Here is a 19839-nt window from a genome sequence, read left to right on the forward strand (position 1 = left end):
TTTCCTTCCTCTTCAATTTTCATCCTCTGTATCAAAATTACAAAGTCAGAAACGGGTGAAAGATGGAGAACGGAAGAACAAACGCTATGCATCCTGTTTTCTGGTTAATTCCTATATTATTTATGAGGTTTAATAAAAGTTGTTTTTCTTCCATGAATATAATTTATACTATTTAACAAAAACTTGATAAATAACAACAAAAAAAAGGAAAAACATATCAAAGCATCAGACTAGTCCATTGCTTAAAGGCAATGACTGCTAATCCCATTTTAGTCTTTTCTTTATAAATGTTTTTCTCAATGCCTACTTTCTTTGTTTGAATTTGCTTTACCCTACTGTATATACCAGGAACTGGCAAACTGCAGCCCATAGGCCAAATCCAGCTTGCCTTTTATTTTTATAAATAAAGTTTTGTTGGAACACAGCTATGCTCATTTGCTACCTATTGGCTACAGCTGTTTTCACACCACAGTGGCAGAGCTGAGGAGTTGCAACAGAGACCATCTGGCCCATGAAAACTGAAATATTTACTATCTGGTCCTTTATAGAAAACATTTTTTGGGCTCTGGCATATACCATTCTGTACTCTCATTTTATTCTCATTTTACCTTATATCACGAGCATGTTCCTATTTTGTAAATGCTTCATAAACATTAATTCTAATAACTGCCTCATATTTTACTGCACATAGTTAGGTTGTGGCTTAGACTTTCTTCTATTAGTAAACGTGTGTGTTTTTTCACTCTTATAATGCTTCAGTGAGTATATTTGGACATAGATGATTTGTTTTTTCAATTATTCTTTTAGGATTGTATTTAGGTTATTCAGCTGGTAGCTAGGGGCATTTTAACACTCTTGGTACATATTACTAAATTTCTTATGCAACGGCAGTGCACTAGTTTGTGCTTGTCAGTAATACAGTAGAGAACCTACTTCTCCACATACTTGCCAGCATTATGACCATGTTAAACATTTTCTAGTTTTAGATACATAAACAAAAAAGCTGTTATTTTAATTTTCATTTCTTCTATGTCTAATGCGGTTTAACTTGTTACTAAACCATTGTATTTCTTCATCTGCATGTTGATTGGTTTCCAGCTCAGCTTGGCCTCCTGCATAGGGCAGAGTGGAGGATGCTGATCCTGCCTCTCACCTTAGCTTGGAGCAGGGCTCCTGCCTCCACCCGGTTCTTTTCAACATCTCTCTCCCACTGAATTCTGATCGTCTCAAGGATGTCGTCCAGACCAGTGCCGATGGGAACATCCACTTGTTCCAGCTCACACCCTGCCAATTGTTTGTGCAGCACCTTCACATCCTGAAAACGACAATACACATCTTAGGTGAGTTACAGGGGGAAATAAATGGCATAGAATTCTAGCCAGCAGAAGACCAGCTCTGTGTGCAATTCTTTTCTTATTCTGCAGCTGCCAGACACAGGCTTCACAGAGACTGGGAAAGTCTCTGATGTTCTTCCTAGCATAAGTAAAATTTCTCAATTTCTCTTTTCCCAAGGATGCCTGCCTGCTTGCCTTCCTTCCTTCCTTTCTTTCTCTCTCTCTCTCTCTCTTTTTCTTTCTTTTGAGGCAGGGTCTCACTTTGTCGCCCAGGCTGGAGTGCAGTGGCATGATCTCGGCGCACTGCAACCTCCACCTCTTGGGCTCAAGCAATCTTCCCACCTCAGCCTCCTGAGCAGCTGAGACTCCAGGCACATGCCACCACACCCAGCTAGTTTTTATATTTTTAGTGGAGATGGGGTTTCACCATGTTGCCCAGGCTGGTCTTGAACTCCTTGACCTCTCATAGTGCTGGGATTACAGGCACGAGCCACCATGCCTGGCACCAAGGATGCATTTATTAGGTTGGTCTCCACAAGCCCCAGCCCAAAGCAGAAATCAAAATAAATAAATTTAAAAAACAAAAACAAAGTAAGCAACAACAGCAAAGTGAATTTAATCATAAAGTCAGACAAGGCTGAAAGAGACTTAAAGATAACTTTGGCATCTCTAAAGGGTTACTGTTGGAGAGTTGTCTTAAGTCACTGAGCTAAGAACAAGAAGAAGTGGGTTTACAGTTGCTAGTTAGCTTAAGTTGGACCCAAGAAAGAACTTCCCAATGTGAGCATTGTTTTGACTCAACTTGAAGCAGCCTAAATCTCAAATCAGACAGTAATATGTGTGAGGTGGTTTAGAATCACTGAAGTCATACAGGGAACTAGAGCCTATAACTATTGGAGGTCCCCACCAGTTCTGTCACTCAATGAGCTGACCTAATTTTGTTAATGAGTAGATATAAACCACAGCTTGGATCTACCCTCAGAGTTATTTTGTTTGTATAATACAGTGTTGAAAAAAACCAAACAAACAAAACCTGACATAGAATGCATTGAGGAGGGGTTGCTCCCTCTAATTTAACCCAAGTTCTCCCATTTGCTAGTGCCAAGGCCAGCTGCCTTCCCGTTTCTGTACCACACTTCTTCCCAAAGCTATTTGAGTTTGAAACTGCAGGGGCAACCGGACCCACTACAAGGATCTGAGAGTATTTTACAGGTATGTTCCCTGCAGTCCTGGGCACACACTGTGGAGTCAGAGAGGAGCTACCATGGCCTTGTCCGGAAGCACAGGCAGACAGATGTGTGCCTCTGGTCTTGTGGCCAACCCAGCAACCCAGCCCCCACCTACCTCTTCATAGTTTCTTGACAGAGAGTCAAGTTCGTCTTTCAGACTTTCTATTTGACTCTCCAGATCCATTTTTGTCAAATTAGCTTCATCAATGACTTTATACAGAGAGTTAATTTCCTCTTCTGCCGCTTTTCGAAATGGCAGCTCATTTTCATATCTGCAGATAAACGAACTTAATCAGTATAACTGGTAGTCCAAAAGAAAAAGAACCAGATTATAAATGTTACCAACAGGCCAATTATGTGATAGTTAGACAATGAATGGCAAAAGTCACTGTTTCAATAGCTTTGAGGGCACTGTTAGTACAATTGTCACACACTGATTTATTAGAATGAAGGCAATTGCAGCCAACTTCTGATAACCTGGCTTCATAGGCTACCAGCCTCATGGGAGTGTTGAAACACAGAGCTCCAGGGAAAACTCAGGAGTTCGGATCCAGGTTAGGGGATGCGGCATCTTCATCGCTATCCTGAATTATCCTCCTTTTCAACCAAGGATCCTTTAACAAACTGTACTGACAACCTACTAAGCATCAGGCTGGGGACCCCAAAATAAGAAATGTGGTTTCTGTCTCCACAGCGCCCATGTTAAAAGGGTGCATCTCCAGGACACTGGCTGCAAACCCAGATGCCTTCAGGGACTGAGTAGGAGGTGTAGCTGAGCATGGTTCTCAAGCCCAGATGCACATTAAGTCACCTGATGAGCTTTAAAACTGCCGAAGCCTGGACCCCGCCCACGGGGACTCCACATGGCTTGTGCACTGCACTGACTTTTTTTTTTTTTTTTTTTTGATGGAGTCTCGCTCTGTTGCCAGGCTGGAGCGCAGTGGTGCAATCTCAGCTCACTGCAACCTCCACCTCCTGGGTTCAAACAATTCTCTGCCTCAGCCTCCTGAGCAGCTGAGATTACAGGCACCTGCCACCATGCTTGGCTAATTTTTGTATTTTTAGTAGAGATGGGGTTTCACCATCTTGCCCAGACTGGTCTTGAAGTCCTGACCTTGTGATCCACCCGCCTCAGCCTCCCAAAGTTCTGGGATTACAGGCGTGAGCCATCATGCCTGGCCTGCACTGACATTTTTAAGTGCCCAGGTAATTCTGATATGCAGCCAGGATTGAGAATCATTCCTCTGAACTAGTAGTTCTCAAAGTATTTGAGTCCCAGGACCAGCATGATCAGCATCCCTGGGAACTTGTTGGGAATATAAATTTGGGGTCCTACTCCAGACCTATTGAATCAGAAATCCAACAGGGTGGGGCACAGCAATCTGTGTTTTCTATATGGCCGCTGGGTGATTCTGATGCATGCCAGAGTTTGAAAACCCCTGCTCTAAACCAACTGACACTGGGCAACATCTTTGAGCCCTTAATGCCTAGTTTGTGTCTACAAGGAGGGACATGAGCCGGATAATTGTGGCTGTTATCCTGCCCAGCCTCCCCTGGGGTAGGAGGTGAACGATGCCGGCTCCAGAACAGCATTATCCACACTGCCCAGGAGTGTGGGGGTGTGAAGGGACTGTCCCCTCTGCTGTAAAGCATTACCTCTCTTTAAAGTCATCTGCTCCCGCCTGGATAGTTTCTGTCTGCAGCATGAGCCGGGCATTTTCCAAGACTGCCTCGCCCACCTAGAGCCATCACACACACCAAAGGAGACAAGGTCACTGGGAGCATCAAGGTTACTTACCACTATGACTTGTGTTAGGCACAGACACTCTGGGGGAACTCAGAGAACCTTTTTATAGCAAATATTTGTGGAATTAAGCCATCCCTCTCTTTGGTACAATGGTCAGGAGGGGATATAAATAATAAGGCACAAAATCTAGATATCTTCTAAGAGTTTTTAGAGTGGGATTTTTGGAAGAAAAAGACTATTCAAAGGCAGATTTGTTCACAGCCTCTGTCATAGTGATGAGCTTTCATCTCTCCAGGGCAGAGTCTGGCTCCTTAGGTGAAGTTTCACTGGCTTTGACTAACAGCTCTTAAAATTTCTGGCCATGGATACCTTTGGAAAACTGCTGAAAGCTCTAGATGAGCGCTGCCCAGCAGAGCTTCCTGTGGTGGTGGAAATGCTCTGTGTCTGCACTGTCCAGCATGGTGGCCACATGTGGCTACTGAATACCCAATGTGGTAAGGGTGACCGAGAGACTGAAAACTTCATTTTATTTATATTAAATTTAAATAGCCATAACATGTGGCTAGTGGCCACTGTATTGGGCAGTGTGGCTCTAGAGTTTCATCTCTCCCAAAACATACACGTGAACATAGATATTGTGCATATAGTTTAGGAGTTTCACAGAGCCTTGAAGAGTGGTTTTTCAAACTTGATTCTCCAAGCCTCTCAGGATCTCCCACAGGTAAGGATTGGGGCAGGGGGGCTGTGTGTCCTCGCTTCAACCTAAGAAATTCCTTTACACACACACACACACACACACACACACACACACACACACACACACACACACATGGTAGGCTGAAGGCTTTGACAGGGGGAGCCCACAGGGTGGAGCCAAGTCCCAGCTATGGGAGAAGGAAATAACTGAGCTCTCCCCTTGCTCCAGAGTGACTGTCTTATTTTGTTCCATTTCATTGAATTTCTTTCTTTCTTTCTTTTTTTTTTTTTGAGACAGAGTCTTGCTTTGTTGCCCAGGAAGGAGTGCAGTGGTACAGTATCTGCTCATTGCAACCTCCATCTCTGGGATTCAAGTGATTCTTGTGCCTCAACCTCCTGAGTAGCTGGGATTACCAGGCATGTGCCACTGCACCTGGCTAATTTTTGTATTTTTAGTAGAGACGGGGTTTCACCATGTTGGCCAGGCTGGTCTCGAACTCCTGACCTCAACTGATCCACCCACCTCGGCCTCCCAGAATGCTGGGATTACAGGTGTGAGCCACTACGCCCAGCCATTTTCATTGAATTTCCCACTAGCAAAGCTAATCTTTTCTGTTCCAGCCTGGCCCTGGGGCATGCTGGGAAGCAGGCAAACTAGGGTTTCTCCCTTTCCCCGTTCTTATCTCACTCCTGTCTCTTACCTCTGGTGCCTGGAGTTCTCCTTCTGGCTAATAACAAACTTGCAACTCATTCACATTTAAGTATCAAAGGACTAATAATGTCTTAAAACAGTGATTTATATCCCTTGTTTAAAGTAAGAATCCCCACTCTCCAAAATTAAAGCATATATACACATACGGTTGTCCCTTGGTATCTGTGGGGGCTTGGTTCCAGTCCCCCACAGATGCTCAAGTCCCTTATATAAAATGATGTAGTATTTGCATATAATCTACACATATCCTTTCATATACTTTAAATCATGTCGAGATTACTTATGATACCCAATACGATGGAAATGCTATGTACATAGTTATTGACTGTGTTGTTTAGAAAATAAAGACAATTAAAAAACCCACATGTTCAGTGTAAATGCAATCATCTATTTTTTTTTTTTTAATATCTTGATCCACAGTTGGTTGAATCCACAGATGTGGAACCCATGGATGTGAAGGACCAAGTGTACTTTGTACCAGTGGTTCTCAAAGTGTGGGCCCTGGACCAGCCGCAGTAGCGTCACCCGGGAACTTGTAAGAAATGCACATTTCAGCCTCTGTTTCAGATGGACCTATCAGAATCTCTGGAGGTGGGTTCCCACAATTTGTGTCTCAGCAAGCTTTCCGGGGGCTTACAATGCATACTGAACCTTGAGAACCCAGGCTTCACATGGCCCTGCCCCCCAGGCCTGCTCAGGCTATGTCCCTGCTGCACCTGAAATCCCTCTGTGCCTGTGCACCTGCTGCCTCCATTGAGAACAATTTCTTTCACTACCTCCCACCCCTTAGCCCTCACTGTCTAAGAAATCCTGCTCCACTTTAATGCTAATTTCAAACATGGCTCCCCCACAAAGCTTTTTCTATTTATTCACTCATTCATTCTTGCCTTCATTTCTTCAGCACCTAATTACTGTTTATGCCAGGTTCTGTCCTGACTGTTGAGAAACCAGCAGCTATTGTAGGAGATGAGGTTAAGAAGCCCAGATCATGGAGGGAAGGCCTTGGACACAATGGAAAGGAGTTGAGATTTACTGGGAAGCCTTTGAAAGGGCTTGAGCGGGGTACAGAGGTGACCTGTGCACTAAGTGGACCCTCTGACTACAGTGGAAAGGGAGGATTGTAGGAGGCAGAGAGGATGCCAGAGGACCAGCCCAGAGGCTCTTGCAGTGGTCCAGGGAGCCCATCTTATTAATGATGGTGGCCTTGACAAATGATGTGATCGTAGGGTAGGTGAAGAAAGGCGGACTGGTTTAAGATGCATTTAGGGGATGGAACAGTTGGTTCTTGGTGACGTAGTTGTGGGGAGATTGAGGGAAGACAATCAGGGGTGACCCCGTGGTTTCAGCCTGAGCTGTAGAGAGCATGGTGGGGCCTTTGCTGATTCTCTTCGCCCCTTCTTGGCTGGCTCCTGCATCTGAGTCACAGCCCACCCTTGTGGCACATCATCCCTCTCTTACCAAATTTAGTATAAACACTTTGTAGACAATGACAGTGTTTTCTTAATTCTGGAACCTGGCTCCTCCATTCACCAACATGGGCCAGTTACTTGGAGTAAGTAACTCTAAGATTTGGTTTCTTCCCCCATAGAAAGAAGATAATAATACTCCCTTCCTCCTGGGAGAATTAAATGAGCCAAGGTATATGAGACTCAATGTATGTGCAACTCAGCAGACTGCCTGGCACAGAGTAAGTACTGCATGACTGGTAGCCATTATCATCATTGTTATTTGTCTTTGTACAAAGCAGTTGTTCAATGAATGTCGAATGAATTTGACGGATTTGTGCAGTCTGGCACTGATCCTGCTTTACTTTTCTGAATGTACAGGCAGTTGAATGAAGACTTCCATCTAGTGGCTTGATATATATGTATAAAATGTTTTTCTTTGTTTTTCCTGTCCATAGTCATTTGAAAAGCCCTAGTCATTGGTACTAAGGTGATGAGGACTTTATCCCTTTCTATAATACTACTCCTGTTTTCATTGTGGATGTAGTTATTAAAATAAATGAGCTGGTGGTTGTGGATGAGAGATTTGACCATCATTGTGTTAAAGAAGAGGCAAAGACAAGCAGCATTTTAAAAAAGGTTATCATTTGGGTCCAAGGGTACAATTAATGGTTTGTTTGGAGTTAAAGATATTGGCATCCTGGCAGCTAGAGCTGCAGGCATGGGGAGGAGGTGGGCAAGACTGGGCTCCTGGGAAATTAAACTCAGCTGGTGTAATGGCAAGATGCAAGATTCCCTTGGAAACCCTTCCCACATTTATTTGACTTTCAAGTTTAGGATGGATGACAGCATAACTTGCTCCTAGCAATAAAGGAATGAGAAATAATTTTCAGTCCCTAGCACCCCAGTGATACTGCTCTTAAAAACAAGGCAAAGACCACCGCGTTATCAAGCCCGACAGATGCTTCTCTGCGCTCACCTTGACCTGCCGGTTGCTTTTGTCACAGATGTACTTTCCTCTCTCGGCTTCCATGGTGTCATGGAAACCGAGACACTCTCTCTGCACCACCTCCTACTTCACTGACCATTCTTTCTCATTATTTTCTGCTGCACCAGATTTTTTTTTTCTTATCTGACCTCTAAATGTTAAAGTTTTTCAGGATTGGGTCTTGGTGCTTCTTTCTTTTAATCACTAAGTGGTCTGATCTATCTACATAGATTTAAATGCCATTGTATGTGCTAATGACTTTCATATTTAAATGTCTATCTCAGAACTTTCTGCTCAGCTCCAGACTTGCATACTCACCCTCTCTTTGAGGTCTTCACTTCGCTGTTTCTCAGACATCTCAAACTTAACATGTCCCGAAATGAAAATCTAGATAATCTTGACTGGGCCCAGTGGCTCATGCCCATAATCACAGCACTTTGGGGGGCTGAGGAGGGGTGGATCACCTGAGGTCAATAGTTCGAGACCAGCCTGGCCAACATGGTGAAACCCTGCCTCTACTAAAAATACAAAAAATTAGCCAGGCGTGGTGGCCAGCGCCTGTAATCCCAGCTACTCAGGAGGCTGAGGCAGAAGAATCACTTGAACCTAGGAGGTGGAGATTGCAGTGAGCTGAGATTGTGCCATTGCACTGCAGCCTGGGCAACAAGAGCGAAACTCCATCAAATAAATAAATAAATAAATAGAAAAGAAAAGAAAATCTGGATGATTCCCCCTCAAATCTCCCCTTTCCCCACCGCCCCTTGATCCTCTTCATCTCAGTAAACAACTCCAGTGTCTATCTAGAAACCAAGGGGTCATCTTGATCTCTCTTTCTGTCGTCTCCCACATCTCATTTATCAGTGAGTCTAGTCAATTCTACCCCCGCAATGTATCTCAAATCCATTCACTTCTCTCTACCGCTCTTGACATCACCCTGGTGAAAGTCACCATCATGCTCTCCTGTCCCATTGCAATATCCTTCCCACTCTCTGATCTGTTCCTCCCTCGCCAATGCATTCTACATCTTGCTTCCCAAGTGGGCTTCTTAGACTCTTAGAATCATATCATATCACTCCGATTAAACTAAATTAAAACTTTTAGAGGGGCTGAGTGTGGTGGCTCACACCTGTAATCCCGGCACTTTGGGAGGACAAGGTGGGTGGATTGCCTGAGCCCAGGAATTTCAGACCAGCCTGGGCAACATGGCAAAACCTTGTCTTTTCAAAAAAAAAAAAAATACATATTTTATCTAGGTGTCATGATGTGCTCCCATAGTCCCAGTTACTTGGGAGGCTGAGGTGGAAGGATCTCTTGAGCCCAGCAGGTCGAGGCTGCACTGAGCTATGATTGTACCACTGCACTCCAGTCTGAGAGACAGATCGAAAGCGAAAGCCTGTTTCAAAACAACACAAAAAACAAAAAACTCTTTAGAGGTGTCTTTTAGAGTAAAACCCAGTCTTCTGAAGTGGCCTTCAAGGCCCTGCATGCTTGTTGCTCTTCCGTTGCTCCCAGGCTCCAGTCATGCAGGTCTTGGCCTTTCTGGACCGTACCAGTCCCTCTCCTGCTCGAGGCCCTAGCACTTGCTGACTCCTCTGTCCACTCCTCCCTCTTCTTTGCATGAACAGCTTCCTCATCCTGGTCACCTTACTGCGAGTAGAGCTTCCCTTTACTCTGCCCCTTTCTGCATGGTTAGTTTTCTTTAAAACAACACAGCTAGTATCATCGGTTTTATGGTTTTACAATTATTTTCTCTGTATGCTCCACTAGAATATAACCTCCTTGAGGTCAGGCACTGCCTTTCTGTCCTGTTTGTTGTTCCATCCCTAGCACAGTGTCTGGTACAGCAGGTATCGGTTGAATTAACGAGCCAAGCAGTAGTGCTGCCTCTTTATCGAAAACCCAAGCAGGGAGGACCCAGTGCCTACCCTCAGGGAACAGCCAGGTTCTTACCTAACTCCAACCTGAGAATTACCTTAAACACCTCTCTCTTCCTCATCTCCCAAGTCAAAGACCATCAATTCACCGCATAGATGCACCCAAATCCATTCCCATTCCATTATCCGGCTTCCCTCAAGTCCTAATCATCTCTTTTCTGGTTTAACCTGATACCTGAGGACAAAAAAATAAGAAGCCCAAGCACTGTGAGTTAAGTAAGATTGCAGCTGAGGCTGGGCATGGTGGCTCACACCTGTAATCCCAGCATTTTGGGAGGCTGAGGTGGGCATATCACCTGAGGTCAGGAGTTCGAGACCAGCCTGGCCAACATGGTGAAACCCAACCTCTACTAAAAATACAAAAATTAGCCAGGCGTGGTGGCAGGAGCCTGTAATCCCAGCTACTCGGGAGGCTGAGGCAGGAGAATTGCTTGAACCGGGGAGGCAGAGGTTGCAGTGAACCGAGATTGCACTATTGGACTTAGCCTGCACAACAAGAGCGAAACTTTGTCCAAAAAAATAAAAATAAATAAAAAATAAAAATAAAGATTGCATCTGAAAGTGAACTTAGAGGAAATATCATCAAGTAATGGAGAAGCCCAGCCATCTCTGGAGACAGCTAACACCCAGGCACAGTCACAGCCATCGGGTGTCCAAGGAGATTGAGAGACATTTGAGGGCTCAGGCTGGATCTCACTCTGGAAGCCACAATACACCTCTGAGGCTGTACTGCAGGTACGCCCTGACTTCATCAGACTCTGCACCGGCTGAGAAGGAATGCCATATAGAAGGGCCCAATGAGTGTGCAGTGGGAAGCTAGAACTGGTGGCTGCAGTTTATTTGCCATTGTTGGGCAAACAGGAACACCTTGGCTCCTAGAAGTTGTCCTCTGTCATGCTGAGGACAAAGTTCTTTAGGCCCCTCTTTCCCTGGAAGCCTCTCTATCCCTCCAGGTTCTGGTTCTGGGCCCACCTAGACTTCCACCTTCAACAACCTCAGAAATACAAGGGCTTGCTTTGAATAGTAGGCACCAGTGCTGGTCACTAAAGATGTTTAGCCCCTACCAGGTATAACACAATCCTGGGTGTTTATGTCAGATGAGTTTGATGTGAGACAGCCCTTTAATTTTCTCCACATGCCCCAACAAAATCGAATTTTGAGCCCCTGGCACATCCAGATATAGTGATTCTGAGGGGCTCTGGACAGCCAGCATCTCCTGATACGGTTTGGCTGGGCCGCCACCCAAATCTCATCTTGAATTATAGCTCGTATAATCCCCACGTGTTGTTGGAGGGACGTGGTGGGAGGCAATTGAATCATGGGGGTGGGTTTTCCCGTGCTGTTCTCGTGATGGTAAGTCTCAGGAGATCTGATGGTTTTATAAAGAGCAGTTCCCCTGCACATGCTGTCTTGCCTGCCACCATGTAAGATGCGCCTTTGCTCTTCTGTCGCCTTCCACCGTGGTTGTGAGACCTCCCTAGCCATGGGGAACTGTGAGTCCTTAAACCTCTTTTCTTTATAAATTACCCAGTCTCAGGTATTTCTTCACAGCAGTGTGAAAACGGACTTATCCACCCTCTGTGATGTTGCACGTGCGTGCTCTCTCTCTCTGCTTTCTAACTTCCTACCCTCCCCCTTTCTACTGGAATGAACTTACTCAGATGTAGATTGGAACTCACATTATATTCGAAGGTGTTCTCCAGAATGAACACTCCCACGTCCCCTTGTCCTATGAACTCTGTAGCCTGGGGCACAATTTGGGCCTTGCTCTTCAGTCCATCTTTATTTTTCCCTCACTCCCCAACCGTGAACTGAGTTATTTTTCTGAACAGACTCAAGCCTTTCCAGCTTCCAGACCTTGACTCATGCTGCTACCTCTGAATGTCACGGCCTAACCATACCATCCTGCCTCCTACTCTCCTTTGTCCAGTGAACTCCTATCCATCCTTCAAAACCTGGCTCAGGCTGTGCTGGGTATCCTTGGTGTTCCCCATACCCACTATGGTCTGCCAATCTCTGCAGTTGTCATGCTGCATGTTATTCTGATCTTTTCCTGTCTTTATCTCTGACTTGTGTGTCCTTGGGTCAGGGACAGTCTCTCATCTCTGCCTTCTCAGCACCTGGCACGTAGGTGCTCAATAAATGTTAACAGAAGAGACTAAGCAAGCTAGCTGATGAGAGAAAATTAACACAAAACAGCAGCAAACACATAAGGCAGAAATAGAGGTACAGAACAAATACAAGATGTCTCAGAAGCAGAATTCACATTTTAGAGCCAAACCTTCTTTGTAAAACCCCACATAGAAGCAACCAAGCAGACCAAACCCAAATATATTTTTAGAGCACTTACCACACTTGACAGCCCTTCATAGGCACAATCTCATTTCATCTCTACGTCCAATGTGAGTGATCACACCAAGTGGAAACCATTATGTGCTAAGGAAACTCGGGCTCAGACAGTTTAAGTAACTTGCCCACATTGCTGAGTTGCTCAGCTAGAACTTAACTCACACCTGTCTGACCTCGCAGACTGTGTTTTTTTTTTTTTAATCCTTTTTATTATGGGAGATTTCAACTATATACAACTACATGTGAAGGGAGAAAGAGTCTAGACTAATGACCACCCTCCTGGCCCGCCATCCCGCCATCCCTGTCTCAGAAGCTATTATGCACATATCACCTGAAACATCTGTAAATATTTCAGTAGTCCTTGCTCTATTTTGTAGTTCTTGTATTTTAATTTTATAATTATTAAAGTGATAATTATCACCTGATTTAAAAAGTTAAACCACTGAAGAGCTTCTAGAGAACATTTCCCTGCCCCACACTTTTCTCTCCCCACACCCTGCGCTCAGCAGTTTCACCTTTTCTTTTTACTTTTTCTTTTTTTTTTTTTTTTTGAGACAGAGTCTCACTCTGTCACCCAGTCTGGAGTGCAGTGCTACCTCGGCTTACTGCAACCTCTTCCTCCCAGGTTCCAGAGATTCTTCTGCCTCAGCGTCCGGCGTAGCTGGGGTTTTAGGCATGTGCCACTACTCCCAGCTAATTTTTGTAATTTTGTATTTTTAGTAGAGACGGGGTTTTGCCATGTTGGCCAGGCTGGTCTCAAACTCCTGAGCGCAGGTGATCCGCCTGCCTTGGCCTCCCAAAGTGCTGGGATTAGAGGCATGAGCCACTGCACCTGGCCTCACTTTTTCTTTCATCCAGAACCTGCCCCCGTATTTCTTGATTGCTCAAATTATCAGCCACAGACATCGTTTACTGACTTCTAGCTGACAAATGACTATGTAACTTACTCGCACCCTACCTCCCTTTCCTTTACTATTTTGATCACTTTAAATAATAAAGCTCTATTTCTTGTATCAACTGTAGACAGTTTCTTCCTCTTACTCTTTCTCTCTTAGAATTACAGATGTTTTGTTTTCTAAGGTCAAAAGGGAAGACAAAAAGCCAGTTTAATTACTAAGCTACTCTGCTGACACCTGTGTGAAATACAGGTCCTTTCTGCTAAGAATTACGATGTAGGTGCCCCTGGCTGTCAGAGGCTGTGGGCGGGTAGCCAAATCATTGTTTTACTTCCCCTCCGAGCACCCTCAAGCCTGCAGAATAATACCAGCTGTTTATTTTTCACTGCGCTCCCTCTCCAGGGCAGGCCTGCAAAACCCATGCTCAGCCATCTTGGGTTACCCTCATGTTTGAATCATGGTTCTAATGTTAAATAGCTCAGTTCCTTTTCTTATAAAATGGAGCAGCTTTGTCTTGACGGTACCAGGTGCATAGTAAGCCAAACAAGTTAAACCCAAACACTTTTTAAGCACTTGTGTATTAGCCATGGCAGTTCCTTACTAGAGGGAGTTGATGCTCTCTTCTGTTTGTGATAGAAAATTGGAAGCAACCTATGCCTATCAGCAGAAAATTCATAACCTATCATATAGACAAGGAATCTTCAATAAATTCATGGAAAAATGAGTATTATGAAAAAACAATGCATAGATTTCTTTTTTTTTTTCTTTTTGAGACAGAGTCTCTCTCTCTGTCACCCTGGCTGGAGTGCAGTGAAGCGATCTCAGCTCGCTGCAACCTCTGCCTCCTGGGTTTATGATATTCTCGTGCCTCAGTCTCCCAAGTAGCTGGGACTACAGGCACATGACAGCACACTCAGCTAATTTTTTTTTATTTTTTATTTTTAGTAGAGATGGGTTTTTGCAATGTTGGCCAGGCTGGTCTTGAACTCCTGGCTTCAAGTGACCCACTTGCCTCGGCCTCCAAAAGTGCTGGTATTACAGGCATGAGCCACCATGCTCAGCCTAAATTTCAAATATTCTTGCACCAAAATAAACTCATACTAAATTCTTATATCTGAACAGAATCGATATAAAAGGCACTAAGAAGGACATCGGTTTGAAAAGAGCCCCTATCATAGCAATACGAATTCTGCAAAAATTAAAGCAAGAGAAAACATCAAATTTATGGTGAAGCATGGGTGGAAGAATAATGTAATCATTGGAGCTTTATGAAAAGTTTATGGGGACAATGTCCAAAGAAATCAGCAGTTTACAAATGGATAATTCATTTAAGAAGGAACAAAATGGTGTTGAAGGCCACAGCAGCAGATAATTTGCAAGGAAAAAATTCATCTTGTTCATGCCCTCATTTAAGAGAACCAATGATTGATAGCAGAAAGAATATCTGACACCTATTCAATTGGTTCAGCTTACACAATTTTGACTGAAAAATTAAAGTTAAGCGAACTTTCCACTCAATGGGTACCAAAACTGTTTTGCCCAGATCAGCTGCAGACAAGATCCTGAAGCATGTCTTCAAGGAATTGTAACAGGAGGTGAAACACGGCTTTACTAGCACAATCCTGAAGACAGAGAATAATCAAAGCAATGGCTAGCAAGTGGTGGAAGGGGTCCAGTCACAGCAGAAGCAGGCAGGTCAAGAGCAAAGGTCATGGCAACAGTTTTTTTTGTGATGCTCAAGGCATTTTGCTTATTGACTTTCTGGAGGGCAAAGAATGACAACATCTGCTGTTTATGAGTGTTTGGAGAAAGTTAGCTAAAACGTTAACAGAAAAGCACCTGAGAAAGCTTCACTGGAGAGTCCTTCTCCACTATGGCAAACGCTCCTGCCCATTCCTCTTATCAAACAATGGCAACTTTGCCAGCGTTTCAGTAGAAAATCACTAGGCATCCACCTTACAGTCCTGATTTGGCTCCTTCTGGCTTCTTTTTGTTTTCTAATCTTAACAAATCTTTAAAGGAAACTCATTTTTCTTCAGTTAATAATGTAAAAAGACTGCACTGACATGGCTAAATTCCCAGTACCTTCAGTTTTTTAGGGATGAGCTAAATGGCTGGTATTCCTGCTTACAAAATTGTCTTGAACTTGATGGAGCTGATATTGAGAGAAAAGTTTATATTTTGTATTTTTATTTCTTCCATTTTTTTCCAGAAACATTTTGAAGTCCCCTCATATGATACAATGAAATGATAGATTAGTCAACATAGATAAATCCCAAAAACAGTGAGTGAAGAAAGCAAGTTGTAGAAGGAAATAGTATGTGGTGACGGCCAAGCAATCCGGATGTTTCTGGGAAAGTGTTTTTGGATGAGACTAACATTAACATTGGTGGACTCTGAGTAAAGCAGGCCGCCTGCCCTCCATGATGTGGGTATTCTCATCCAGTCAATCCTGGGATTTTTTTTTTTTTTGGACAGTCTTGCTCTGTCGCCCAGGCTGGTGTGCAGTGGTGTGATCTCGGCTCACTGCAACATCTGCCTCCCAGGTTCAAGCCATTCTCCTGACTCAGCCTCCTGAGTAGCCGAGATTACAGGTACCTGCCACCACACCTGGCTATTTTTTTTAAGTAGAGGCAGGGTTTCACCATGTTGGCCAGGCTGGTCTTGAACTCCTGACCTTGGGTGATCTGCCTGCCTCGGCTTCCCAAAGGGCTGGGATTACAGGTGTGAGCCACTGCACCTGGCCCAGTTGCAGGATTTAGTAGAGCAAAGACTGAGACCCCCTGAGAAAAATGGGATTCTGCCAGCAAATGGCCTTCAGCCTTGAACTGCAGTGTCAGCTCTTCCCTGGGCTTCCAACCTGCTGACACTTTGATCTTGGACTTCCAGCCTTCATAACTGTGTGAGCCAATTCCCTAAAATAAATCTCTCTGTACACATTCTATTGGTTATGTTTCCCTGGAGAACCCTAATACACAGCATCACACAATATAACAGAAAGCTAAAAATAATGCAAAATAGTCCCATAAAGGGTTTATATACATACATAGTAAAACATTCGTGGGAGTGGTAAGCACCAAATTTAGGGCAGTAGTGACCTCTGGGGGTGGGCGGAGAATTGAATCAGGATAGAGTACAAAGGCAGTTTTAATTGTATCTAAAATCTTTGATTTCATGTTTCAGAAGAAGGTTTTTAACAAATAACACTGAGTTGACAATGCTGAGTATTAGGTGCCTTTTTATGTGTTAAAAATATTTCATAATTAAGAACGAAATGAGATCTCACAAATAAAATCAACTCGGAAAAGAAAGCTAGCACAGTGACTGATACATCTTGGGTCCCTGACAGACAGGGAGAGACTGGCTGGGACGGGTTTGATGGAGAAGGCAGGTGGAAGCGGGGCGGGAAGGGGCGGTGTGCAAGTGTGGCCTCAGGGAACCGCAGACGGGGGGGCTGTGGAGGTCACGTGGACGCAGTCACAGTCACCCAGGTGGCTCTCCAACAGGCCCTGCCTGTTTACCAGAAGGTGTCCCTGCAGAGACAGTTATCTCCCACTTTCCTCTGACAAGATGTTTCCTGGGCACTCGCCAACATCAGAGGAATCTAAGTTCCTCAGAAATTCTCTTGGGACGCGTTGAGGCTTAAGGGAAGGCGGAGGTTGCGCCTTTCTTAACCCAGGCGTGGCTGCTGCGACAGGTACTGTCACTGCGCTGACAGATCCTCTTTTTTTTTTTTTTTTAAACCAGTTTTTTGTGTCCCCAGGTTCTGTGAGCGTTCAATCCCCACGGCCAGTCCCTGTGGCTCATTTGTGGAGCAGTGCTCTAGGGCACCAGAGCCTGGCCTTCTGTCTCTGCCTGACAGCCAGGGGCATGAAAGCCCAGCTCCCTGGCTTGGGGGTGGGGCAGCCCTGAGGTCGCTCCCTTGCTTGCTTCTCCAGGACCCGCCTCCCTGTCTCTTGCAGGTTTCCCCAGGAGCACTTCCATAGCACACGGCCCACAAGTGAATGCTAGATTTGGGCTTTGCTTCTGAGGAGTCCAGTTTAAGGTAAGTGTTCTCCACAGCCTCGTGCTCTTCCTCCTGGAAACTCTCAAGGGTCAGGCTAGCTTGAGCTTTAGTCTGTCGAGAGTGGATCTGGGCGCAGAGGCTCTGGAATCCGACCACCCAAGTTAAAGGTCTTGTCTATCATTTCTCGCTGTGAACCTTGGAAAAGTTACTTAACTGTGCTGTGCCTCAGTTTCCTCATCTATAAAAAGGAATCATACAAGTAATGGTCTCTTAGGGTTGTTGTGAGGTTAAATGAATTAAGATGTGCAAAACCCTCAAAACAAATTCTGGCATCTAGTAGATGCTCAATAAATGTCAGTTTTCTTAATCTCCACTGGAACTAAGGGACACTTATGGGTAATAAAGGGATAGATATGCTTTACCCCCTGGCCCATCCAGGCTAATGTAATGAAGGGAACAAACTATTCTCTGTTGTGTAGAAACATAACCTCAGTTGATTCCAGTGGGACAGAATGGACAGTTTAGTGTGTTGTTGCCAGAATGGATGTGGCTGATGTCCTATTGGAAGAATCGTGGAAGAATCCTCACCCTTCCTCTGCCTGAAACTCCACCCCATTTTCCAACCCCAAGCTGGCTGAGGAGCAGGGAGATGGGATTCTGGTAAGCAGAGGATCAGGAAGGGCAGGTAACTGCTCACTCCACCTTGTGTGAACATCAGCAAGAAAGAAGGTATAGGGCTCAACGTGTTAGACTATGATTGGGAAACCAAGGTTCAAGTCCTGGCTCTTCCTTTTCCCCGTTCACGGATTTATCACTTCTGAGCTTCAGCTTCAGTTTCTTTATCTGTAAAAAGGAGGCAACGACACCTGTTCTGTTTATTCTGCAGGAAGGCTGGGAGGATCTAGAGGACGCAGCCATGGAGAACATGCTGGGTTCCTTGAGCTGCTAAGCACTGAAGTCCCGCCAATGGTGACAAGGGTTTAGGGAGAACATTGCAATTACACAGTCAAGATGATCCTTGGAAATCTTTTAGAAGGGCACCGTCTTGGAGACCCACAATCAATAAGAGCAGCACGGCTGAGAGTTTTCTCCAGCATTTGAATAAATTGTTATTTCTTTGGTTGAACCATAATGTGATAATTGGCTTAAACTAGGAGTCATGCATGGTATCTGGAAACTTCCTCACTTGAAACACCAGCATCATGCTCAGCCTGCATAATTCTCTCATCATGAGAGGCACATGGGAAACAAGCCAGCCTGTCTGGAGAGGAAGCAAATGCATGTCTTCCATCTCCCGCTCAGCACTGGGCATATCCTCCTGGAGAAGCAGAAATGACAGCACCACTTAAATGGTGTTTCTCTCTCTCTGCCCTGTACCTGCTGGAGGCACATGCCCATATCATGTAGGGTGTCAGGGCAGAGAGCTCTTAGGAAGAGCTGAGCTGTGAGGACCACCTCCCATACAGAAGAGGGAAGCCCCGGCAGAGTTATCTGCCATGTGCTTCTAGGCTTCCACAACTCAGAAATTTTATTATAGAGTTTTAGAATGTGATGAGCTCTTGGAAATCATGAAGATGAAGAATCAAGGTGAAGGTTTAGTGGCTTGTCCCAGGCCCCAGAGTGGCCCTTTGCTTTTTGGAATCCAACAGCAAGGACTCGTGGAATATCATGGGCTTTGACTAGGAGATGCAGGGCTCGAACTTCATCTTTGTCACTTAGTGATTGTATAATTCTCTAAGTCTCCCTATTTGTGGAAAGGAGGTAAGAGAACTTCCTTTCCTGGATTGCAAGATGATTAAAAGAGATGTATGTGTTATAGGATGTTCAATTTTCTGAGCTGAGATGACTGCAAAGTCACTGCACTCCTCTTACGACGCCTGCAGGTGCTTCCATCTTTGGGAGATGTGGAGCCCTTGACAGGCACGTCATCTGGGGGTCATTTGGGAGGGTAGCCTGCAAGGGTGAGGGGATGCCAGCGGGCCATACTGCAGGGGCAGAAGCTTGGGGGGAGGGGTCACAGAAGGTCAACTGAAGAAGGGGCTTGTGCCTGCAGATGCCCCAGCAGGGGAGTCTCAGAGGAATCCAGAAAAGTGTTTCCAAGAGAAAGAATCTGGCTTAAACTTTAGCTGGACCCAGACAATGACACCAACTTAATATCTGACAAGGAAGAGCGTTCCCCCTTCCGCTCCCTTCCACTCCCCCTTCCGCTCCCCCTTCCGCTCCCCCTTCCTTTCCCTTCCATTTCCCCTCCCTTCGTCCTGCTTAGATTTCAGTGGGCTGGAAACAGCCACTGTGAAGTGGGAGTGAGGAGAATAGCAAGAAAGGGAGACGGAGCTGTCCTCCCTGGCAGGGGAGAAAATGAGGGTTGATGTGTTGAATAATATGTATCAACTAGACATTCTATTTTCTGAATTGACACTTTTGTGATTTAAAACGAGTGTGACATTTTTACTTTCCTGCATGTCATCAAAAAAATCATGGGACCCTCCATGCTTTTGCCCAG

At 44.9% G+C, this 19839-nt stretch overlaps 1 protein-coding gene and 1 long non-coding RNA gene across 2 annotated transcripts in view; one reads left to right on the forward strand and one right to left on the reverse strand.

The window, feature by feature from the left end:
* Positions 1 to 19839, reverse strand: part of BFSP2 (beaded filament structural protein 2) — a 64434-nt gene that overhangs the window by 22762 nt on the left and 21833 nt on the right. The window contains exons 2-4 of the mRNA XM_032266405.1: positions 4220 to 4302; positions 2679 to 2835; positions 1154 to 1315 (exon numbers count right to left, since the gene is read on the reverse strand). Coding sequence (XP_032122296.1) covers positions 1154 to 1315; positions 2679 to 2835; positions 4220 to 4302 — 402 coding nt within the window. The remainder of the gene's footprint in view (positions 1 to 1153; positions 1316 to 2678; positions 2836 to 4219; positions 4303 to 19839) is intronic.
* Positions 1257 to 17370, forward strand: LOC116541916. The gene is made up of 3 exons (XR_004265006.1): positions 1257 to 1340; positions 6139 to 6309; positions 17293 to 17370. It is a non-coding gene; the product is annotated as an uncharacterized LOC116541916 (long non-coding RNA).

Source organism: Sapajus apella, unplaced genomic scaffold (assembly GCF_009761245.1).
Source record: "Sapajus apella isolate SASKATOON/1434 unplaced genomic scaffold, GSC_monkey_1.0 scaffold4, whole genome shotgun sequence".
Lineage (NCBI taxonomy): Eukaryota > Metazoa > Chordata > Mammalia > Primates > Cebidae > Sapajus > Sapajus apella.